We start from the raw sequence: 24839 nt of genomic DNA, 5'->3' as shown, positions 1-24839 counted from the left end.
AAGGAAATTTTGCTGAAATATGTGCATGGGAGAGTATTGGTACCATTATTGTAATTATTAATAGTCTATTCTCACTTTTTGTATAGTGTGAGTTTGCTCATCTAAAGCCTTCTACATTTTCCTATAATTGCCGATTTCTTTTTATTTTCTCTTTAAAATCAAAGTTTGCAGTGTTGAAATAAGCAGAACTACAAACTGTGTGGCTTCTGTTTCTCTGACAGTCTGTATGCAGGTGTGTATGTTTTCTCCTTAGGCAAATCAAGAGCTTGAGGCATTGGAAGAAGAAATGTTGCAAATGCAAGAATCTACTCATCTTTTTGAAGTGGCTCTTCCAGAATACAAACAAATGAAGCAGTGTCGCAAAGAAGTAAAATTGCTCAAGGGACTCTGGGATGTCATTATTTATGTTAGAGTAAGATGTGCTTTGTGGAAGCATGCTTTTCTTCTTCCTTTAGTAGTTCTTTGGTATAAATAGGTAATTTTTAGAGTCTGTGTCATTTTATTTGTGTTTTATAGTGTCTTGAAATATGTGGACATTATATTCCCTTCCTTCTCCCAGAATTAGAGTTTATATATATGTTAGTGGAAGATTCTTCCCTGAATATCAGTTGTTTTTGTTTTTAGTTCAGGATGAAACTTTGTGTAATGATCTAACTGCTTCAAATCTTTTTGAGGGATTGTATGAATATGAATAAAAATTAATATATAAATATATGTCACATACATAGGGTCACCTATACATACCAACTCATGTAAACACCCATATTTATACTTAAGTGTGTGTGCATGTATACCCTCACTAAAAATAAAGTTAATTTGTATGTGGTTAATTAAGTTAAAAAGTAGAATAAGTTCTAGAGAACTAGGCATATTGCAACATGTATTATATGTAATTTTCTTAAGTTAGTTGGAAGCCATGTAGAAATATATTAACAAGATATAAAATATGGTCAAGAAATGGTTAATGAGAGTTTTGTTTACACCAGGTGAAGGTTGTCTTGTGAAAGCTCATTTTATGTTATGTGCAGAATTATAAAAATCTGTTTCTTAATAGTAATATACTTATCAGTTTATCCAAAGTACACAGGATTAATGATAATGACAGTGTGTGTATGGAATTTATCATTGCTACTAGAAATTAATGTATCACAGTGTTTTAGCCTTAAGCTTGACATGTTCTGACAACTTTTTTGTTTTGGTAATAGGGAAGTTTTGACAAGTGCAGTTAATATTTAAAAAATTGACTTTCCACGGGATGATAGAGTCACTGTGTATCATCAGTTTATATATTTTGCTGCAGAGGCTTGCTTTCACCAAATGTTGTTGACACTTTTATCTGCCTGTGCGTTTGCAGAGAAGCACTGATAATTGGACTAAAACCCAGTGGAGACAGATTAATGTGGAACAGATGGATGTAGAACTCAGAAGGTTTGCCAAGGCGAGTTCCATAACTGTCTATTACAGCAATTTATCTCTCTCCGCACCACCTCCTTCCATCTTCCCTAACCTCGTGTCTGCTGTGTGGGACTGCGTGTCCTTATTTACTTCTAACAGAATGCTATCAGACAGTATTTTTTTCACTCTTAGCCAGTTGCAGCACTTCTAATCAAGCCTGCCTTTCTGTGAATGAGTTGATAAAAGCATATTAGGGCTAATGAATTTGTGAGAAGAAACTATAATCATGAGCTTCCTATGGCTGTCTAGAATGGAAAGAAAGATTTATCAGGGCTTATGAAAGTTTTTTATTTCTTTCCATGGTCACCATAAGCATCTTGTATCTGAAAAGGTAGCTTTTGGTTCTGGAATTTGGGGCAACTGAGAAGATAGGCCACTTGTGGGTTTCTATGGAATATTACCTTTGTTCGATTATTCCAGTACCCCAAGTGGGCTCAGTGTATACAGAACTGAGCTTATTTGACTTTAGTACTTTGATATCTAGTCCCCATATCCATATTTCCTCCGAGGAGTGTAGAACTTCTTTGGATAAAGCCAAAATGCATAGCAGCGAGAGGTAGTTAAATAGTGGCAGGATCTTCGGCTTTCTTCCCACCCCAGAGAATCCTTGCCCCGGACTCAGTCCCATGCTCAGCTCCTACCAACTCTTCCAAGTATTTTCTGCCACATTATTGCAGTGCCAAAGACCCTACCTAAAATGTCTCTTCATTGTTTTGGGTGTCATGAGGTCACTGAATCTCATTCTAGACTCCCTACTTATCTCCTCTGCCATTTGGTTAGCTCATTTCAGAGTGACAACTTAACCCCCACTCTCAACTGAAGTTCTGTTTTATTTTTTATTTTTTTAAACAATTGGCAGTGTCCTTTACTTTGTGCTAAGATCTAGTTGTTTTATTGTGGATTTTTCTCATTCACAATTGCTGGTGTTGTTCCACGGGCCAAGAGGGCAGCCAAGTCAAGGACCCTATTTGACATCTCAAAATTGTGAAATATTTGAGTTCCAAGGAACAGACACTCAAAGGCACCCAGCGTTTCTAGGCTACCATGTAAATGAGTCAGATATTCAAAAGCGGTTTTAGTAACAATCTGTTTTCTCTCATTTATGTTTCTAGAGAAAACATTCTTCACTGCATGTGTCCTGCGAACTCTGTTACTTACCTACATTTAATATCCTGTTGGTTTCCTCACGGGACATCCATTTAGATCTAGTGAATAACAAACCAGCGTATCCAAGTGGCTTGTACACAGTGGACTCATAATGTACAAACAAGTGGATCCCTTCTATTTCTCTGGTTTTGGTCCTTAGCCTGGGGGTTTAAATACATTCACTCTCTTTCTTAGTCCAGGAGTGGGGAAATGTGTATTTCTTCCAAAGGAGACAAATTATATATCATTATATCTAGGGAACTGGGTTTTTTCTCCCTTCTCTTTAGGAAATCTGGTCCCTAGACAAGGAAGTCCGTGTGTGGGATGCGTACGCAGGCCTGGCAGGCGCAGTGAAGGACATGACGACCTCCCTGAGAGCCGTCGCAGAGTTGCAGAACCCCGCCCTCAGGGACAGGCACTGGCGCCAGCTGATGAAGACTGTGGGGGTCAGTATCATGGGTCTCTCTAACTGAATGTTTTTGTGACTGTGAAGTGTCATCCCTTGGTTCTAATCATCTGGGCTGGGGTGGAATGTGCGAAGAGATTTGCCAAATGTGAAGAGATCAAGCTCTTTGAGATGAAACCAGCGGACCAGACACCTGCAGGATCCTAGTTCTCACGCCCCTTTCATCTCTTACTGCCTGTGTGACCTCAAGCAACTCACTTAACCTCTCTCTTTTCAGTTTTGCTTTTTATTAATATAATGAGAGGGATCTTGTAAGGAACAATTGAGATAATATGAAAGCATTTTATGCAGCACCAAATGTCTGCAAAGAAACTTACTGTGGAGAGGATCAGAAGGTATAAAAGTGAATTTGGGGGGAGTAGAATTCTGAAATTGTGATTTTTTCCCCCTCATAATTTATTTCATAATGGTGTCTTTTTTGATGGTCTTTTGATGGTTTCAGTTTTATTGCAAGATATAAAATGGTTTCTCATGTGTCCATGCCACCTGAGGTTCTATTTTCTTGCCTTTCTATATCTATTGAAAAGCAAATACATCAGCCTTACACTTTATTTTTCAAGGAAAGTGACCTTTATGAGTTCAAAATGTGTGAAAGGAAGCCGTGTGTGTGTGTGTGTGTGTGTGTGTGTGTGTGTGTTGTCTCCTTAGGCGAATCAAGAGCTTGAGGGACACTCTGTGAAGAGAGGCTCACAGATGTGAAGGAGAGTTTGCAGGGAAGGGAGACAGGGGCAAGGGCAGCTTAGAGAAGTGGGAACAGCCTGGGCTTTAGGGTTCCAGACCTGACAGTAACTCTGGGATCTTGCGCAAGTTACCTTCTGTGAAATAAAAATAATGCTTCCCATACAGACTTGGTGAACAAACTGGAGATTACACACACACATATAGAGTCATGCGCTGCATAATGAGATTTTGATCAGCTGGCTGCGTATATGCCAGTGGTCCCATAAGATTATAACGTTAATACCATTTTTTACTGTACTGTTTTTATGTTTCAATATGTTTAGATACATAAATATTCACCATTGTGTTACAGTTGTCTATGGCGTTCAGTCCAGTAATATGCTGTACACATTTGTAGCCTAGGAGCAATAGGCTATACCATATAGCCTAGCAGTGAGGTAGGCTCTGCCATCTAAGTTTACATAAGTACATTCTACAATGTTTGCAAAATGACAAAATCCTCTAATACTGTATTTCTCAGAATGTATCTCCATCATTATGTGACAAATGACTGTATATATAAAGGACCAAGCATGTAGTAATTATTCAATAAAAGCTTCCTGAAGCTGTCATTATTACAATAATATTTTTCATAGAGTCTTTTAGGCATTGTATGTTGAAACTTTGTAATTGATTTTTTCCTTCAGAAAATCTTCATTGAGTCTTTTAATAGGTAGTGAGTGGACTATATACCTGGCTCCCCACCCTCTCCTCATATTTCAAACAATGAGATTTTGCCACACTGCAGTCTTGGCTTCCTTGTTGTTATGCCTTTCTGCAAGGTGGAAGAGTCATCTTCTCTGGCAGACAATGTGGAAAGAGGCACCCTCCTCCAGGCTGTCCCCAGGACAGTAGAGCAGAGGCTGGAGTTAGTCTCCATTTGTCACCTGGGCTGGCATCCACGTTCAGTACTCAAATTGCACAGCTAATCAGAACAGCCCTATTGCATAGTCCTACTGAGTGAGGTCAAAACTGATGCAAAGATAGGCTGACCAACTCATCTGGTTTGCCCAGGACTTTCCATGTTCAGGTTTTAGCACTGAAAGTCTTATATCCTAGAAACCCCTCTTGTCCTGGGCAAACCAGATGTTTGGTCTGCCTGTGCAGAGGAGTGGATGATGCTGAGGAGCCTTACAGGGTAGGGAGAGCCAGGGGGCCTGCAGCATCCAAGAAGCAGAGACTGGATATTCTTAGCAAAAGCAGGAAAGAAAATGGCTTTCCTGCAAGTGTGTGGTCAGGTCAGCTCTTAATTTATAAGAGCCGAGTGAGTTTGGGCACTGAGGAAGAGCTCAGAGCTTCCTGAGAACCGAATGCTGGAGTGGGGTGGGATGAGTCAATAAGATGATGAGGAAATAAATGTGAATTACTTGTCACATGGTAAATATGAATAATGACGCTATGAGTAAGAGTATTTTTTGCCAAGGAACTAAGATTAAATTAGTGATAAAACTAGGTTAAATCACGGAAGCAACTGGGAATTATGTTCAGTGAATAGGGTTCTTTAGGAAGAAAAGACAAATGAGCCACTACCTGATTCCTGGGGTTTCAACCAGATAATAATAAACGAACAATGAGATTCTCTTTAAAAATGGGTTTTGTGGTCAAAGGAGATAAGAAATGTGCTGACAAGGGAAGGATATGAAACAAAAGAAAGTAGTGTAGCGTGAACATGGCTAAACCTTGGCACTTGCTTCCAGTGGGTGATACCTCCGTAATTGTGAGTTAGAAAGGGAATGTCTTGGACTGTCCACACCTTTCAGAACTAGAGATGTACTTGGCACCTAGCTCAAGTATATTTTAGTTATGATTCAATTCTCTAGCCATTAGGCAAAAGGAACTATGAACATATATGCAATATAAAGTCTACCTTTTTTTTCCCCCCTAAGCAGGTCAAGTTTTCAATAAATGAAGCCACAACTTTGGCAGATTTGTTAGCACTGCAGTTGCACAGAGTGGAAGATGATGTCCGAAAGATTGTGGACAAAGCTGTGAAGGAACTGGGGACTGAGAAGGTAGTGTCCTCAGACTGTGTCTTTCCACTAGGCAAATTTTGGGTATTAGTGTAGAAGCTGACTTGGAGAGGGCCTCTCGATGCCCTGGGGCTTTGGATTCATGAGTCCTAGTTTGTTCTTTGCTGCTCGTTAGGTATGCGAGTTGAGCAGCAAACAGAATCATTCTATTAATAAGTCACAGTAAATATGTGAAACAGGAGGGCTGGCCCTGTTGATGATGATGACAATAGCAAAAACCATTATGCATCCTTCACTTTATAGCAAGCACCATCCTAAGCACTTTATTTATATTAACTCATTGAATCCTCTGAGCTAAGTAATATTATTATCCCTATTTTACAGATGGGGAAACTGAGGTATAGAGAGGTAATTAACTCAGATTCACACAGGGGACTGAAGTTCACATTCAGCGTACTACTCTCTTATGCTAGCTAATTTGTAAATAATATCTACCAAACCTTTATATAATTGTCCCTTCCTACTCTCAATTTCTGTTTTGGTGAAGGACATAAAATTCAGATTGAATAGAAGTTTGATATTAATGTGGTAAAATTCATTCCCCAAACCTCATCACCATTGTATTATTTGGAAGAAAAAAATGAGGCAAATAATACTTGATATCTGCTTTTTTGGAAATTGTAAATATTTTTTAAATTTTGTATACTAGCCCAGATGTTGGTCCTAAATTTGTGCACATAACCTAATTTATACTGTTGATTACTAGGTTATTATTGAAATCAGTCAGACCTGGGAGACCATGGAGTTTTCTTATGAAGTTCACTATCGAACAGGCATTCCATTACTGAAGTCTGATGAACAACTTTTTGAGACTCTAGAGCACAGCCAAGTAAGATGGATATTTTTATTCCAGATTTTTAATTTAATTTTATTATTTTTTTAAATTGACTAATAATTATACATATTTATGGGGTACAGTATGACATTTTGATAATATGACTACAATGTGGAATGATTAAATCAGGCTAATTAACAAATCCATCACCTCATATACTTATTTTTTGTAGTGAAAACATTTTAAATTTACCCTTTTAGCAATTTTGAAATATACAATGCCTTATTATTATTTATTATGGTCACTATTCTGTGCAATGGATCACTAATGCTTATTCCTCCTAACTGCAACTTTGTACCCTTTGATCAACATCTCCTCTTTCCCCACCCACCACACCCTCCACCCCTCAGTCTCTGGTAATCATCATTCTACTCTCTGCTTCTGTGAGTTCAACTTTTTTAGATTTCACATATAAGTGACATCATGTGGTATTTGTCTTTCTATGCCTGGCTTATTTCACTTAGCATAATGTTCTCCAGGTTCATACATGTTGTCACAAATGACAAGATTTCCCCCTTTTTAGAAGGGAATAGTGTTTCATTGTGTATATATCACATTTTCTTTTTCCATTCATCTGATGGTGGACACCTAGGTTGCTTCCATATCTTAGCTACTGTGAATAATGCTACAGTTAACATGGGAGTACAGATATCTCTTCAGCAAACTAATTTCATATCATTTAGATATATACTTAGGAGTGGGATTGCTGGATCATATGGTAGTTCTATTTTTAGTTTTCTGAAAAACTTCGATACTGTTTTCCATAATGGCTATATTAATTTACATTCCCACCAACAGCATACAAGGGTTCCCTTTTCTTCACACCCTTGCCAACTCTTATTATCCTTTGTCTTTTTGGTAATAGCCATTCTAACCAGTGTGAGGTGATAATGTATTGTGGGTTAAATTTGCATTTCCCTGACAATCAGTAATCATGAGCGTTTTTTCCCACTTGCTTGCCATTTGTATGTCTTCTTTTGAGAAGTATCTACCAGGTCCTTTGCCCATTCTTTGATTGGGTTGTTTTCTTGCTATTGAGTTGTTTCAGTTCCTTATATATTTTGGATATTAGCTCCCTATTAAATGTGTGGTTTGTAAATATATTCTCCCAATCTATGCCTTGTCTCCTCACTCTGTTGTTTCCTTTGCTGTATGGAACTTTTTAGTTTGATGTAATCTCATTTGTTTGTTTTTGCTTTTGTTGCCATGCCTTTGGGGTCATATCCAAAAAATCTTTGCCCAGACCAATGTCATGATGCTTTTTCCCTATTTTCTTCTAGTAGTTTTATAGTTTCAAGTCTTACATTTAACTTTTTAATCCATTTTAAGTTGATTTTTGTATATAGTGTGAGATAACAGTCCAATTTCATTCTTCTCTTTGTGGATATCCAGTCTTGAAAGCACCATTTATTGAAGAGACTGTCCCTTCTCCATCATGTGTTCTTGGCACCTTTTTGAAAGTCAATTGACCATAATGTATGGGTTTAATTCTGGGTTCTCTATCCTGTTCCATTGGTCAATGTGTCTGTTTTTGTGTCAGTATCATACTGTATTGATTTCTATAACTTTGTAATAAATTTTGAAGTTAATTTGATTTTTTGCTTAGGATTCCTTTGGCTATTTGACATCTTTTGTGATTATATACAAATTTTAGGATTGTTTTTTCTGTGTTCGTGGAAAATAGAATTTTGAATAGGGATTACATTGAACATGTAGATCACTTTGGGTAGTGTCTTAGTTCATTTTGTGCTACTATAACATAGTATAGCAGACTGAATAATTTATAATGAGCAAGAATTTATTTGGCTCACTGTTCTGGAAGCTGGGAAGTCCAAGATTAGAGGGGCCATATCTGGGGAGGGACTGTTTGTGGTGTTCTAACATGATGGAAGCCATCATATGGCAAGAGAGAGTTGAACTTGCTTTTGTAACAAATCTACTCTTGTGATAATGTGCCTACTTTTTATAATAACAACATTAATCCATTAATGAGAGCAGAGCCCAAATGACCTAATCACCTCTAAAAGGTCCTACCTCAAACACTGTTGTATGAGGGATTAAGTTTCTAACACTTGAACCTTGGGAGACACATACAAATCAGAGCAGGTAGTGTGGACATTTTAACAATATTAATTATTCCAATCTAGGAACATGGATATCTTTCCATTTGTGTCATCTGTAATTCGTTTCATCAATGTTTTATAGTTTTCAGTATACAGAACTTTCACCTCCTTGCTTAAATTTGCTCCTTAGTTTTTAAAAAATATTTTTTAAATTGATGCATAATAGATGTACATAGTTTTGGGATACATGTGTTAATTTAATGCATTCTTATAATTTTTAAAGATCAAATCATGTACTTAAATCATCTTAAACATTTGTCTTTTCTTTATGCTAGAATTATTTGAATTATTCTCTTCTAGCTACTTTGGAACATACGATAGATTATTGTAAACTATAGTCATCCTATTGACCTAATGCTAAGTCTTATTTCTTCTGTCAAACTGTATTTTTTTATGCTATTGGGAATGGGACTGCTTTATTAATTTCTTTTTCAGATAGTTCATTGTTAGTGTAAAAGAACACTACTGATTTTTGTGTGTTGATTTTGGCCCCTGCAACCTTACTGAATTTATCAGTTCTAACACTTTTTGGGTGGAGTCTTTAGGGTTTTAAGTATATAAGATCACAACATCAGTAAACAGAGACAATTTCACTTTTTCCCTTTCCTATTTGGATGCCTTATATTTCTTTTTCTTGTCTAATTGCTCTGGCTAGATCTTCCAGTGCTGTGTTGAATAGAAGTGGTTAGAGTGGGCATCCTTGTCTTGTTCCTAATCTTAAAGGAAAATCTTTCAGCTTTTCATTGTTGAATGTGATGTTAGCTGTGGGCTTTTCTTATGTGGTCTTTATTGTGTTGAAGTACATTCCTTCTATACCTAATTTATTGAGAGTTTTTATTATAAAAGAATGTTAAATTGTACCAAATGCGTTTCCTGCATGTTTTCAGATGATCATATGGTTTTTGTCTTTTATTCTGTTAATATGATGCATCACATTTATTGATTTGCATATGTTGAACCATCCTTGCATCCTAGGGGTAAATCCCACTTGATCTTAGTGAATGAGCTTTTTAATGTGCTGTTGAATTCACTTTGCTAGTATTTTGTTGAGGATTTTTGCACCTGTGTTCATCAGGGATATTGGCCCATAATTGTCTTTTCTCATAGTATTGTCTGGCTTTGGTATCAGAGTAGTGCTGGCTGCATAAAATGCATTTGGAAGTATTCCTCCTCCCTTAATTTTTTGAAAGAGTCTGAGAAGAACTGGTATTAGTTCTTCCTTAAATGTTTGGTAGAATTCTATGGTGAAGCTATCTGGTCCTGGGTTTTTCTTTAATGAGAGATTTTTTTTTTTTTTTTTTTTAGTATTTATTCAATCTTGTTACTCCTTATTGGTTTGTTCATATTTTATTTCTTTTTGATTCAGTTCTTGGTAGGTTGTATGTTTTTAGGAATGCATCCATTTATGCTAGGTTATCTGATTTGTTGGCATGTAATTGTTCTTAGTAGTCTCTTATGATCCTTTGTATTTCTGTAATATGAGTTGTCATATCTCCTCTTTTGTTTCTAATTTTACTTGAGTCATCTCTTTTTTTGGTCTGGCTAAAGGTTTGTCAATTTTGTTTATCTTTTCAAAGAACCAATTCTTAGTTTCGTTGATATTTTTTTCTATTGTCTTTCTAGACTCTAGATATTTCCGCTCTGATCTTTATTATTAACCTCTTTCTATTGATTTTGGGTTTTCTAGTTCCTTGAGGGATAATGTTATTTATATGAGATCTTTATTTTGATATAGGTATTTGTTGCTATAAACGTGTCCCATAGAGCTGCTTTTGCAGCATCTCGTAAGTTTTGGTATGTTCCATTTCTGTTTCCATTTCTCTCAAGATATTTTCTAATTTCCATTTCAGTTTCTTCCTTGACTAATTGGTTGTTCAGGAGCATGTTGTTTAATTTCCATATACCTTTGATTTTCCAAAATTTCTCTTATTAATTTCTAATTTTATTCCACTATGGTCAGAAAAAATACTTGATGTGATTTTGATCTTCTCAAATTTGTTAAGACTTGTTTTGTGGCCTAACATATGATCTGTCCTGGAGAATGTTTCATGTGCACTTGAGAAAAATGTGTTTTCTGCTGCTATTGGATGAAATGCTCCATCCATATCTGTTAGGTATCTTTGGGCTAAAGTGTTCAAGTCCTCTGTTTCCCTATTGATTTTTCACCTGGATAATCTGTTGTTGAAAGTGAAGTATTATTACATTGCAGTCTGTCTCACCCTTTAGTTCTATTAATATTTGCTTTACATATTTAGGTGCTCCAATGTTGGATGAATATATATTTAAAATCAGATTTTTTATTTTAAATCATGATATTAGACTTTTTCCAAGTTCTAATAATCAGCATTTATTTATTTATTGATGGAGCATCTATTTGTACCAGGCTCCAGGAGTGATACCATTTGGGATCCAAAGGTATGAACACTTGTTCTCTAGGAACTTGCTATTATTGAGTAGGGAGACAAACAGAAGGACTTCAAGGAGCCTAAGAAGAGACAGAGAGGCTGTTTGATTGGGGAGGGCAAAGGACTCTGGGAGGGCCTTGTAAGGTGATAGTGTTAATGCTGAGACTTGAAGGATAGGTTAGTATTCAACAAAAAGTGGCAGTCAGAAAATGATATTTAGGCAATGGGGACAATGTTAGTGGCACCTTGGAATGCCAGAATGAGTCTGCCATTCAGAGATAATTTTAAGAGTTCAGTTTCCTTGGAATATAGATTGTCTTTAAGGGAGTAATGAAAAGTAAGGCTGGAGAGATTGGCCTGAGCACAGCATATATGGTCTTGAGTTATCAGATTATAGGGGTTAGCATCTCTTTGGACATGAGAGAAGAAAGGTGGAAGAGACAAACTATTCAGAGGAACTAATAGCAGTAGTGTTATTAGACATGAGGCACTTAGGGGGAAAAAAACTGGTTTAGAGAGATAACATTATTATTTTTGGTGTTAGCATGAGGAATATTTATGTGAAGGTGGAAAGTCAGACCAGAGCTTGGCAAAGAGGTTCAGTCCAGAGCTGTAGGTTGGAAGGTCTTCATCAGTATCTTGAGAATTGATGAGCTAGACAAAGAGAGGTAACATAAGCCAGCTGAGAATATAGCCTTGGAAAAGGCTGCATTTGGTGAACAAGAAGAGAAGACAAAAGGAGGCAGGGAGAGAGTGGTCAGAGAAATAGAAAATCAGGATACTGCAGTATCATAGAAACCAAGGCATGGGTTTTTTTTTCCCCAACAAAGAGTCAAGTGTGTTAAAAAGCTAGAGGGGAGGAGAATGAGGAGCGGAATTCTACTCAGTGACTTTCTGAGAGTTCGATGTCAGAGAATGGTGAGAAGGGCTAACCAGACTGCATGGCATTAAAGCAACCCCCGTGATAAGAGAGCTTAGTATCATACTAACCTGAAAAGGGTGGAAAATGGAAGCTTGAGGGCCTAGCAGGCTGAAGGGAAGTTTGCTTTACTTTGGGGGGATTAAAAAATACAAACAACCTTGGAATGATTAATAGACAGGGACCCGGGGGAGAGTGATGAAAGAATACAGCTTAATTCCTAAAACTGCACCCCTGTGCACAATATTTTTTCCAGCCTGCAGTGAGATGTGTGGTCTTCTTGTGGAAGACATTAAATGTAGCTGCTTATATTTATCTTTTTCCTTTGGGGAAAAATGTTGAAATGAATATTTACTGCCATTCATTCACTCATTTAGCAAAAAATTTATTGAATACCTGTTCCAGGTATTACATGCTGGCCCCAAGAATCCAGCAAGAAACAGAATAGATGTGGGGCCTCCCTCATAGCACTCACAATCTACTAAATTTAGCTGCTATTTAGAATTCTTTGCCTTTATTTTAGGTTCAGTTGCAGACTCTTCTTCAAAGCAAATACGTGGAATATTTCATTGAACAAGTCTTAAGCTGGCAAAATAAATTAAACGTAGCAGACTCGGTCATTTTTACTTGGCTGAAAGTCCAGCGAACTTGGTCTCACCTGGAAAGCATTTTTGTTTGTTCAGAAGATATTCGGATCCAGCTTGTGAAAGATGCTAGAAGATTCGATGGAGTGGATGCTGAATTTAAGGTTTGTCAAAGACAGCCTGTGTCCTATGCTAGCAAAGTTTTGTACAGAAACATGATCTGGGGTATCATATTTCTAAAAAGGAATATATTTTTGCATTTCAGTAAGCAGGAGTAAGGAAATTTTTTCTATAAAGGGCCAGGTGGCACATATTAAATATTTTAGGTTTTGCAGATTGTGCAGCCTCTGTAACACCTACTTGTGCTGCCACTGTGGCATGAAACAAGACACAGACAACATAGAAATGAATGTGCATGGCTATCCACTAATAAAACTTTATTAATAGACACTGAAATTTGAATTTCATTTACTTTTCAAGTGTCACAAAATATGTTTCTTTTGATTTTTTTTAAATCATTTAAAAATGTAAAAACCATTTTTAGTTTCTGGGTCTTACAGAAACAGACAGTGGGCCATGTTTTTCCCATGGGCCATAGATTGCTGACCCCGACTCCTGCAGTAAGAAAAGTAAATAAGTTCATCTTCGTAAGTAAAAGACTGTGAAAGAGCAACAGGTAACAAATAGTAAGACTAGTTTGGTTTTTCTTTTCCAAAAGAACCACAGAAAACACATGGAGCTGTGCACATAATAACGATAACTGGTAGACTTCTAGTAAAGAATTGTAGTTATACCTTTCTTATAAAAATAGGAATTAAATGTTTTCTTCTACCTAAAGCAGAACCCCCAGCGAAATTTTGATTCATTTAACTTTTGAGGAGGAAAAATAGATTTTTTAGCTCTCTCTGGTTTTTATGTAGATACACTTAAGATTCTGGGTGGGGGGGGGCATGTGCTCGTTAACTTTCTCTTTCTCTCCGTCCTTTCCTTCCTCCCTCCCTCCCTCCTTCCCTCTCTCCCCCTCCCAGTTCCCTTCCCCCTTCCTTTTCCTTCCTTGATTCCTTTTTTGTTTGATTTAGATGATAGTACATCCATGTGGACCTGGAATGGTGGTGATGCCCATCACATTTATTTTGATACAAATTATGTGATTATACATTATTTTCTTAATTTAAAGTCAAAAAGCAAAAGTAAACAGATGCGGTGTCAGGCACTCCTAGAAGTCTCCTTAACCTTGCCTCCTTATTGCATGTTTGTTCTTCATTTTTTGATCCCCAAAATGGGGATTAGAAATTTAGAAATTTCTAATATCAATGGGTCTATGTTGTACTTTCATACAGGAGTTAATGTTCAAGACAGCCAAAGTAAAAAATGTTTTAGAAGCAACATGTAGACCTAATCTCCATGAAAAACTTAAAGATTTACAGTACAGGTAAGAATAAAGGTATATAAAGTGATCAGTTTGCTATAATTTTCTGAAATTTCTTTGACATACCTAATAGTACTTAATACCATGTTATAGGTACAGCCTCTACTAAATTATTTTATAATTTTGCTTATAGTTGTTTAGTTACCTTATACATATTAGATGGTACATATATGCTATGATTTAATGTAAATAACCACAAATATATTTCTGTTTTCTGAAAAGAGTATTATAATAGTAAAATTAGAATATCTTATTATCAAGAGAATTAACATGATTGATCATTTCTTTCATCAAACTGTCCTGCAAATATTGGTTGAACACCTTCTGTATGATACGACCCGGGATTGCACTCAGTTATTTTAGTTCTTTAGTTTGTATGTGGTTTCATTTTATTAGAAATTATCCTTAGAGAACATATTAGCATTTTTGAAATCCTTGCCCTAAGAGCCATTTGTAAAAATAATTTTCACATTTGGTTCTACAACAGTTGGTGGTCATAAGAATATTCTGGCTTTTGATTAATAATGGGCCGATCAGCTACTAAAATGAGAGGTTTGTGTGAAATTGTGCTCACTTTTTATTGCAAGGTAGGAAAAAGAAGGTAAAATACATATTACATAAGTAAAACTGTTTAATAGTCTGGCATTTTTTTGGTGATAAAAAGGGTGAATTGCTACAGAAGCAAATTATTTCTGTTTGGTCAATGACCTGGGGCTCTGCCTTTGGGTCATTTCTGCTCTACTAAGGACAAGAAGGTGGAACTGATTCTGGATCTCATGACTCCTCCGAATACCTGAGAAGGGTGTAGGCACTTGTGTTTTGTAGACATTCATGGCCAAGAGAAGACCCTCAGCCAATTACATCTTACTAAATGCATTTTGTGTTTAGGTTGAGCGATAGCAAACCTAGTCTTCTCCAATGCTGATTAGGAGTGTCATTAAGAAAAGTGAGGAGAGATACAAACCCAAGTCTGATCTATATTTAGCTACAACTAATGGGGTGTGTGTGTGTCTCTGTTTGTGTGTCTATTTCCTCCTACTTGCCACGACTTGTGTATCAGTCGTAAGCAAGACGGTGGTGTCAGGGAAGGAGGCAGGCTGGCTACCTGTTACAGTGAGCTTTCTGTGATGCATGGACAGGCGACAGGAGCTGGGTGTTGTTTTGCTGAAGTTTTAATGACCGAATAGACAAAATATGCTTAAAAAGATTTTTCATTCATCTAGGCTTTCTCTTTGTGAAAAAGTTCTCGCTGAATACCTGGAAACCAAGCGTGTAGCTTTTCCTCGCTTCTATTTCATCTCTTCTGCTGATTTACTTGACATTCTCTCAAAGGGAGCTCAGCCAAAGCAGGTAATATTTTTTTGAAAGTCTTATATTATACGATGTTAGCTAAGGAATGTCACAGTTTCTCTATCATTGTCAAATGCCACCTGTCACATCACATGTGCCAGGAACTAGAAAATCTGCAGTTCACATTCTTAATGCAGCAACAGAGGGATGTCAGAGGCTGTGCAAATGAAGTAGGAGGAATAACTGCCTGGTGCTCAGTAGAGGGGAAGGATATTAAATGTATAAGGCTTAGGGTCCTGAAAGGAGTCGACGGGAAGAAACACTGGCTCCAAATCCACCAGAATTCCGGGACAAGGCCTGGAGCATCTCTGACCTGGGTAGCAGTTTTCCTAGGAGGGAATGGGTCACTGGTTGGGAGGAGATCGTGGCTGGCACTTTCTTACTGCTCCCTTAACTCCAGAGTAACCTTTATTACATTGGACTAACTTTCAGTGCTGTCTGAGTTTGATTTTAATAATTTGAGGCTCATCCTCTAACCCTTTAATTTTCCCCCACCTGTACAAAATTCATGCACTACCTGTTTACTGCTCCCCATGTCAATATTTAAAGCAAATAAAAGCAGATATTATTTTTTATAATCTCAGAGCTAAGACCAGAGGCAAATTTTGTACAATTCTAAAATTATAATTCTTCCTATAAACTTTTAGAGGATATTGCCTTTCACTTAGACCTACTCAAGTGTTCACGTTCACTTAGATCTTACAGTTGTTCCAGCAGACATAGGTGGGTATTTCTAGAGTTGATTGCATATTGCAGATTACTTTGAAACTGAAGTGTGTGCTGTATTGTGGTGGAGTTTTCTCCATGGTCTTTTTCTTGGAAAAATATTTTTTCTATAGATATTTCCATGCCATTTTCTTTAGAATATGTGTCTCTTCCCATTGTGGTTTTCTAAATTTTGCTGTTCTTTGGACGCAGTATTTATCTTTTTAATTTAACTGTAAACCTAAATTTATTTTGATGGCTAGTCTTGCTGATAATACAAGTGCAGTCTTGCTATTAATAAAAGAATTTTTGGTCAACTTAGGCAACATTTTCAGTGTCACCATTCAGATACTGTTTTGTACGTTCGTGCTAAATTCTAGATGGCTTTGTAAATCAACTCCATCTGACTAGATTGACAAGGAACCCATTATATCCACCTCTTACATATTTATATAATATACAATTAGATGCTTTAAAAAACCCTAAGTTCAAACATAATGGTAATAACCACACTTAGGCTCCAGTCATCCCCTGAGGATGTCCTCCTGACCGGCAGCCGGACCCCTCTGCCCGGGGTGACTATACGAGGTAGAAGGTACCATATTCTGCTGAGGTATGTTTTCCTAAAGACCTTTCCAATCCAAAATGCTTATAATGCAAAATGAATTTTCAATATGTAAATTAGAAGAGAGATGCATAAATCTGTAAGTAGGATAGCATTCTTTTTCTTTTAATCACATTCTTTAAACACAATAAAAATGTGTGTGACTGGTTTATTGAACAATAGTCATTCTGTAAAATAACAGTCATTAAACAGTTTTATTTTTCTGCAATTACTAATGCCAAATGTGCTCTGCTGAATCTCTTTACACTGGTAGCAGACCCCTTTATCACATTTTGGGCAGATATAGAAGTTTCCTGGCCCCCTTTTCTTATTAAAAAAAATAAAATAGATAAACCAAAACCAACTCAGCAAGGTCTAGTTAGAAATTCCCATCTTACCTCCATGTCAAGGTCAGGCTTTCATATAAGAACTTGAGGTTGGAGGGAGATTCTTTCATTCTCTGTCCTACCCATTTATCACGAGGAAGGGTTTGGGGTGTGATCTGTCCACATTGCCCTTGCTGATGATTGTTCCTGCTTCTCTGGCCAGCAGTGACTGTGGATCTTCACCCTCAACAGTGAGGATCCACGTGTTGGGTCTCTTGTGGAGCACATGTGCAAGTCCTTAGGGGACAAAAAGAACCACCCCAGGGATATATATGGCAGAGCCAACTCCACCTTAACTCTTCCAGTTCTTGCCCTTGGCAAGGTAACCAGCCCTCTGGTTATATCATCTTCTTCCTGTTCCACCTAGACAGATGTCCAAATGAGGGACATGTTGAAGAGTCACTTCCTGTGGGTACCTATGGTTTCTGTGAGTGATTCTTCAACTCCTCTCACTTAACTTTAGAGTGGAAGCTGTGGGACATGTTCCTTTATCTTACCCACAAGGAGAGAGAAAAATGCCATGGCATCCTCCACTGGGATGATAACTCACAGCTGTGCGGGTACCCTCCTCTTCTCCCCTCCTCCCTGCAGGACTTTCCATAGAAGAGGCGTATGGAGGTAGACTAAGGTAGGGTGTTGAAATATGTCTTACCAAACCCTGGAGGGACTAACCTGTCCCAACCCGTGTCTGCTTTCTTCAGAATGTACACGTACCCAGTGACTTTTTGTCCTAGGCTGGTGCTGGAGGAACAGATCACTCAATAACACTCTTGTCACCAACTCTCTTCACCCTCATTTATTTTTAAATTTTTTATTTTTGATTTATATAGATACATAACAGTTATACATGTTTATGGAGTATGTGTGATTTTTCGTATGGGCATACAATGTGTAATGATTAAATCAGGGTAATTGAGATATCTATCACCTCAAGCATTTATCATTTCTTTGTATTAGGAACATTCCAATTTCACTTTTGTAGTTATTTTAAAATATACAATAAATTATTAACTATAATCACTGTGCTTTTGTACCCATTAACCATCCCCTCTTTATCTTCCACTTCCCACTACCCTTCCCGGCCTCTCGTAACCATCACTCTAGTCTCTGTCTCCACGAGTTCAATTTTATTTTAGCTCCCACATAGAGGTAAAAGCATGGAATATTTATCTTTCTGTGCCTGGCTTAGTTCACTTAACATTATGTTCTCCACTTCCATTCACGTTGTTGCAAATGGCAGGATTTTATTAATTTTTATGGCTGAATTATATTCTATTGTGTATATGTGCCACATTTTCTTTATCCATTCATCCATTGATGGACACTTAGGTTGATTCCATATCTTGGCTGTTGTGACTGATGCTGTAGTAAACATGGGAGTGCAAATATCTCTTTACTGATTTTCTTTCTTTTGGATATATACCCAGCATTGGAATTGTTGGATCATATGGTAATTCTGTTTTTAGATCTTTGAGGAACCTCCATACTGCTCTCCATTGTGGCTATACTAATTTACATCCCGATAAACTTTGAGAGCTCCCCTTTCTCTATGTCCTTGCCAGGATTCATTATAGCCTATCTTTTGGATAAAAGCATTTTAACTGAAATGAGATATCATCTCATTGAAGTTTTTGATTTGCATTTCTCTGGTGATGTTGAGCACTTTTTCATAACTTGTTGGCTATTTGTATGATTTCTTTTGAGAAATGTCTGTTCAGATCTTCTGCCCATTTTTAAAGCAGATTATTGGTTTTTTCCTATCAAGTTGTTGGAGCCCCTTATATATTCTAGTTATTAATTACTTGTCAGATGGGTAGCTTGCAAATATTTTCTCCCACTCTATGAGTCATCTCTTAACTTTGCTGATTTTTCCTTTGCTGTGCAGGAGCTTTTTAGCTTGATATGATCCCATTTGTTCATTTTGCTTGGGTCGGCTGTGCTTTTGAGGTCTTACTCAAGAAATCTTTGCCCAGACCAATGTCTTAGTGTGTTTTCTCAATGTTTTCTTTCTAGTAGAAGAAAAATCACAGTTTCAGGTCTTAAATTTAAGTTTTAATCCATTTTTATTTGATTTTTGTATATGGCAAGAGATAGGGGTCTAGTTTCATTCTTCTGCATATGGATATCTAGTTTTCCTAGCACCTTTTTATTGAAGGTACTGTCCTTACCCCAGTGTATGTTCTTGGTACCTTTGTCAAAAATCAGTTGACTATAAATGTGTGGATTTATTTCTATCTACATTCTCTATTCTGTTCCGTTGCTCTATGTATCTGTTTTTATGTCAATACCATGCTGTTTTGGTTTACTGTAGCTTTGTAATATAATTTGAAGTGAGGTAATGTGATTGCTCTAGCTTTGTTCTTTTTGTGCAGGATGACTTTGGTTATTCTGAGTCTTTTGTGGTTCCACGTAAATTTTAGGATTATTCTATCTCTGTGAGAATGTCATTGGTGTTTTCATAGGGATTGCATTGAATCTGTAGATTGCTTTGGGTAGTATGGACATTTGAACAATATTGATTCTTCCAATCCATGAACATGGATTATCTTTCCATTTTTTTTGTGTGTGGCCTCTTCAATTTCTTCCATCAATGTTTTGTAGTTTTCATTATGGAGATTTTTTACTTCTTTGGTTAAGTTTATTCTGAGTTATTTTATATATACATATTTTTAGCTATTGTAAATGGGATTGTTTTCTTGGTTTCTTTTCCAGATTGTTCACTGGTGGCATATAGAAATGCTACTGGGTTTTGTACATTGATTTTGTATCCTATAACTATACTGAATTTGTTTATCAGTTCCAATAGTTTTTTGGTGGAGACTTTAGGTTTTTCTAAGTATGAGATCCTATTGTCTGCAAACAAAAATAATTTGAACCCTTCCTTTCTAATTTGTATGCCTTTATTTCTTTCTCTTGTCTAATTACTCTACCTAGGACTTCTAATACTATGTTGAATGAGAGTGGTGAAAGTGGGCATCCTTGTCAAATTCCAGATCTTAGAGGAAAGACTTTCAGTTTTTCAGTCTCTCTTTAAATCATCAAAAAATATTTCATGCTTTAGCCAAGCAATATGCTGATTCACAGTATTTCCATTTGAGATGCTAAGTTATTTTGCAAACATCAGTGGTGTATTTTTTAAATCCTTATTATTTTTATAGCATGACTTTGATTGCTAGCCTCTCAATTATTAGTGAGACTTATTGTGGTAGTCAACTTGCCTACCTCATTCATAGCACTTTAGCCATACATTCTAAATCCCTGAATTTCCTGTACATTACTCAGTACGTGTATTAGTACCCTTCCATTAATGAATGACTAGATAATATAAGATGTTAAAAAGATTTTAAATTATGATGAAGCTGATGTTAAAATCACAAAATAGAGCTCTTTAAAATCTCTCACAGCTGTGTTAATGAATGCTAGCATACTAACAAAATGCCACCATCCTAGCAAAAGGAGGTGGGTATTTCTGCTTACCAGCTAAAGGGGTTGGTCATGTGGCTATAGTGTAAACATGGTTTACAGTTCTGAACCTCAGTTTTGAAATAATTAGATTTTTGATATAGTTTGAAATTTTGAGGAAATTTGTATTATTTCAAATTGTGCTCAAAATGTGACTTTTATTGAGTACTTTTTGCTTATACTGTTTAAACTTTGAGCAATTCAAATTCACATAAAATGCTATCACAGTTACTAAAGGTCCATTATTAAAGAGTGTTTGGCAGCCTTTGTGGTGCAAATAACCATCCAAGAGTGACTTGTTGAAGAAGGGGATTGAGAAGGAGCTAAGGGCAATCTGAGTCATCTAGAGCCATAGTCAGCTTCTTTCCCTGAAAGAAATGGTTCTGCAAATTCAACTTGCATTCTGAATTCTTGATTGCTGACTATCGGAATAGTTAATGCTTTTGGCAGTTATGCCAGATAGCATGGCCTTGCTACACTCTCTTACCCTCTTTTCAATATCAGAATCAGTTTCAGACCACCACACACGGCTTTTCCACCTAAGTCTTTTAACATTCCTGAATGTGTTCCCTGCAGTGTGACTGAGATAACATGGCAACTCCAGCTTGTGGAGTAACAATGCAATATCCCCATGAAAGGCACTCTTTGTGAGCAGATAACTCATCTTGACATCTTGTGAATGACTTGAATTCTTCAGGTCCCTCTCCTCTACCCACCCACACTCAATTTAAGAGTGTCAGTCCAAGTGAGAGTTTCTCTAGTTAATTGTGGAATTTAATCAGCTTGAACACATCAGCCAGGGAGGTCTGATGTCACTACAACCCCCATTCTGTAAGCAGAAATTCTCAATTTGAGATACTTGAGTTGGAATGGCAGAGTGATAAAACCGGTGCATCTAGGATGCCTTCGGTGATTATTAGCTATTAGTAAGCTTGGTTAAGGTCAGGTTTTAACACATTGATTGCCATGCGAGTTGTATTTAACTCAGGCTAGTTTCGAGCCTGGGGCCGCATGAAGCAAAACCCTGTAGTTGGTTCTTGAAAATCTTACTTATTGATGTTCTTATTGTTACAATTAATATTGACAGTTCTAAAAATGTGGATTGCATTGCATGTAACTCACGCACAGAAAACAATAAAAAAATAACAAATTAGAAAGGATCATTTTGGTCCCAAGGGGAAAAAATTTTTTTCTAGTGTGGCAGTTAATGTGTTAAAGATTTTCTCCCCCCAGAATTCAGCTTGGCCTCCACTTCCAAGGGCATAGGTTATCTAAAGGACTGTGGATATAGATGCTGTTTAACTTCAGTGGTAAAACTCTCTGGCAGTTGCTGCAAAAATAACTTACAGGTGTACTTGCAGGATTCATTGTCATGGTGCAATAGTTAAGTGCAACTGGTTTCACGTCCTTACATGATTTAGTATTAACATTCTTTGATTTTTTTCCCCTTAGAAAAACATCCATTTGTGTTTTTCAACTGAATTAGTGTAGTTAAGATCAGTTTACCGTTTTGTGTCCTTCCAAGTTGTTATACAGTAACTTAAAATAGTTGACAATTTTGGGGAGTCAGGATGTCTTTAGCCACTGATACCTGATCATGTGAAAGATCTTTATGTACTAAAAGAGTTTGTACATTTTCTCTTCCCTCATCCACTATGAGATGTTTAACTTCTCCATAAAGATTAGCTTATAAGAAGCTTCTCTATGATGGAGCTGTGCTAAAGAAAGACAAACTTTCAGGGTTTTGATGCAAGCAGCTAATCTTACGCTTCTAATGGAGTAGCCATGAGTTTCATGTGGCTATTGAGCACTTCAAATGTGGCAACCCTGGAACTGACTTTTTAATTTCAATAAATTTTTATTGATTTAAATATAAAAACTGATATTTGTTTTAGTTGTTGGAAAATGTGTGTTTGAAACAACTTGAATGTATGAATCTACCTTTGCCTTTGCATATTTTATGAAATCTAAATATAGATCAAGTATTTCTGATGGAAAATCCAAATTGAAATGTGCTGTAAATATAAAATGCACACCTGGTTTCAAAGACTTATTACAAAGAAGAAATAAAATACCTCAATAATTTTTATATTAATCACATGTTGAAATGATAGTATCTTGGATATACTAGGTTAAATAAAATACATTAAAATTAATTTCACCTGTTTTCTTTCATGTTTTAATGTGACTGGCACACAAAGTTACAGCTGTAGAAACTGAGGCCACAATGCAGTCTCTAAAATAACAAGATCAGAAGTACAGATATTCAGGAATGCTTAATAATTGCATCAAGAAATGTCCTTCAAGGGCATCCACACCAATCTACATAACGAAAATATGGCAACTTGTCTTTGGAGAAATCCCTTAAATTTTAGCAATGAGACAGATGGCACTCAACTGACACCTCTAATAGATTGTAAATATTGGCATTGAGAAAGGTGCTTGTGAGAAACGAGCTTAGTATTAGGTGATAAAAAACACTGCTGTATCTTAAAGGCAAATCTTGAGATCATATAGACCTGAGTTTAAATACTGTCTCTGCTGATGACTATGTTACTGCTTTACCTTTCTGAACCTTAATTTTCTCATATAGCAAGTAGGGGGAAGTAGTGGGTACTGTCTTTTTGTATTCTGAGTAACAAGAACAATGCATAAAGAACTGAGAAAAGTACTTAACATATAATATTGTGAAAATGGTCACAAATTCTTTCCCTCTCTGCATCTGTACCCTTTCAATATGATGTTGCAGTTTTCATCAATCGGGAAAGCCTATTTTGCCAGTTGGGTTGCCGAGTGACTAGTTTTGACACTGTATCATTAGCAAGAGCTTGAAAAGCTTTTATGCACTGGGGCTTGTCCTCTTGCTGCTCTTCAGAAACCTGTGACCAGCCTATGATAAATGAATCAATACTAGCTGCTGGAATGATGAGAAACACATGCTCATGCCAAAGCCACCAGCTGGGCAACCGTCACACCTGTGGGCGAATCACCTGATCACTAGCAGACCACAAGTATATGAGAGAGCCCAGTTGGGTCTAGCTGAGCCAACATAAGACCAGTACACAGAATTGTGAGCCATGAAATTGTTGCTATTTTAAGCCATTAAATTTTGGGATGGTTTGTTATACTCTAAAAGCTAATAGATATGTGTTAGTTATATGTTCACATATACATATATAAGTACATGAATGCACATTCAATAATATCAAGGATTTTATATGCTACTGATTTAAAATAAAAGGTCTTACTTGAAATTTGAAGGAAAAACAAAAAATTAATTAATAAAAAATACTAATCCATGAAGGTAGACTTCTCTATTTTATTTTTTTTCTTTTTAATTTTTGTTTTGTTTTTTCCTTCCTGAAGATACCTTGGTATCAGTTGTTGACATTGTTTTGACATCAGTGACTATGGGGGAACTGGTGAAAACATTGTAAGTTTCTGTGTTTCTGACTCTTTATTAGCCTGAAATTCTCTGTCTAGTATTCATTTCCCCCTCTCTTTTTAATTTGTATAGATAATTTCTCACTTTATGATTTAGGATTTAAAAAACGCATATACTTGCTCACACAATGAGACATCAAGATCAAACCCACCAAAAGGCTAATATTAAAACTCACAATATTAAGTAATGGTAAGGATGTAGAGTAATGGGGAATGGTTGTATCTAGCCATTGGGATTGTAAATTTGTACAGCCACTCAAAACTGTTTAATGGTATCTTCTATATATGAATATAATCATATGTTATTATCCAGCAATTCATCTTCTCAGTAAAAATGCATACATATATGAAGCAAAAAAGGTTTACAAGAATTTTCATAGCCACATTATGTATAATAGCCCCAAACTGGAAACACTCTAAATGTCCTTTAACAGAAGAATGGCTAAATACATTGTGTTATGTATAATGCATACAATGTAATGCCATATAGCAATGAAAATGAAAACCAGTGCTATACCTAATAATGTGAATAAACCTCAGTAACATAATATTGAACAACAGAAGGCAGATGGATAGAGTACATATTGTGTGAATTCACTTTTGTAAAGATAATATCCATATTTTTGAAAGATAATGTCCATTTTTAGAGGAGTAGTAACTGACATGGACCATAAGGAATCTTCTAGGTGCTGGTATTCTATTCTTTAATCTTCTTGGGGGTCACAAGAGTCAGGTTCACTTTGTTAAAATTTATTAAGCTGTACACAATTTTTTTT

The 24839-nt window shown here is 36.5% G+C and overlaps 1 protein-coding gene across 1 annotated transcript in view; it reads left to right on the top strand.

Moving 5' to 3' along the window:
* Positions 1-24839, top strand: part of DNAH11 (dynein axonemal heavy chain 11) — a 305641-nt gene that overhangs the window by 59472 nt on the left and 221330 nt on the right. The window contains exons 21-28 of the mRNA XM_069462413.1: positions 254-412; positions 1355-1438; positions 2889-3047; positions 5677-5799; positions 6524-6646; positions 12623-12847; positions 14024-14115; positions 15336-15462. Of these exons, the coding sequence (XP_069318514.1) occupies positions 254-412; positions 1355-1438; positions 2889-3047; positions 5677-5799; positions 6524-6646; positions 12623-12847; positions 14024-14115; positions 15336-15462 (1092 nt within the window). The remainder of the gene's footprint in view (positions 1-253; positions 413-1354; positions 1439-2888; positions 3048-5676; positions 5800-6523; positions 6647-12622; positions 12848-14023; positions 14116-15335; positions 15463-24839) is intronic.

This window comes from Eulemur rufifrons, chromosome 29 (assembly GCF_041146395.1).
Source record: "Eulemur rufifrons isolate Redbay chromosome 29, OSU_ERuf_1, whole genome shotgun sequence".
Classification (NCBI taxonomy): Eukaryota; Metazoa; Chordata; class Mammalia; order Primates; family Lemuridae; genus Eulemur; species Eulemur rufifrons.
Note: the sequence above shows the minus strand (reverse complement) of the source record. Positions and strands in the feature narration are given on the sequence as shown.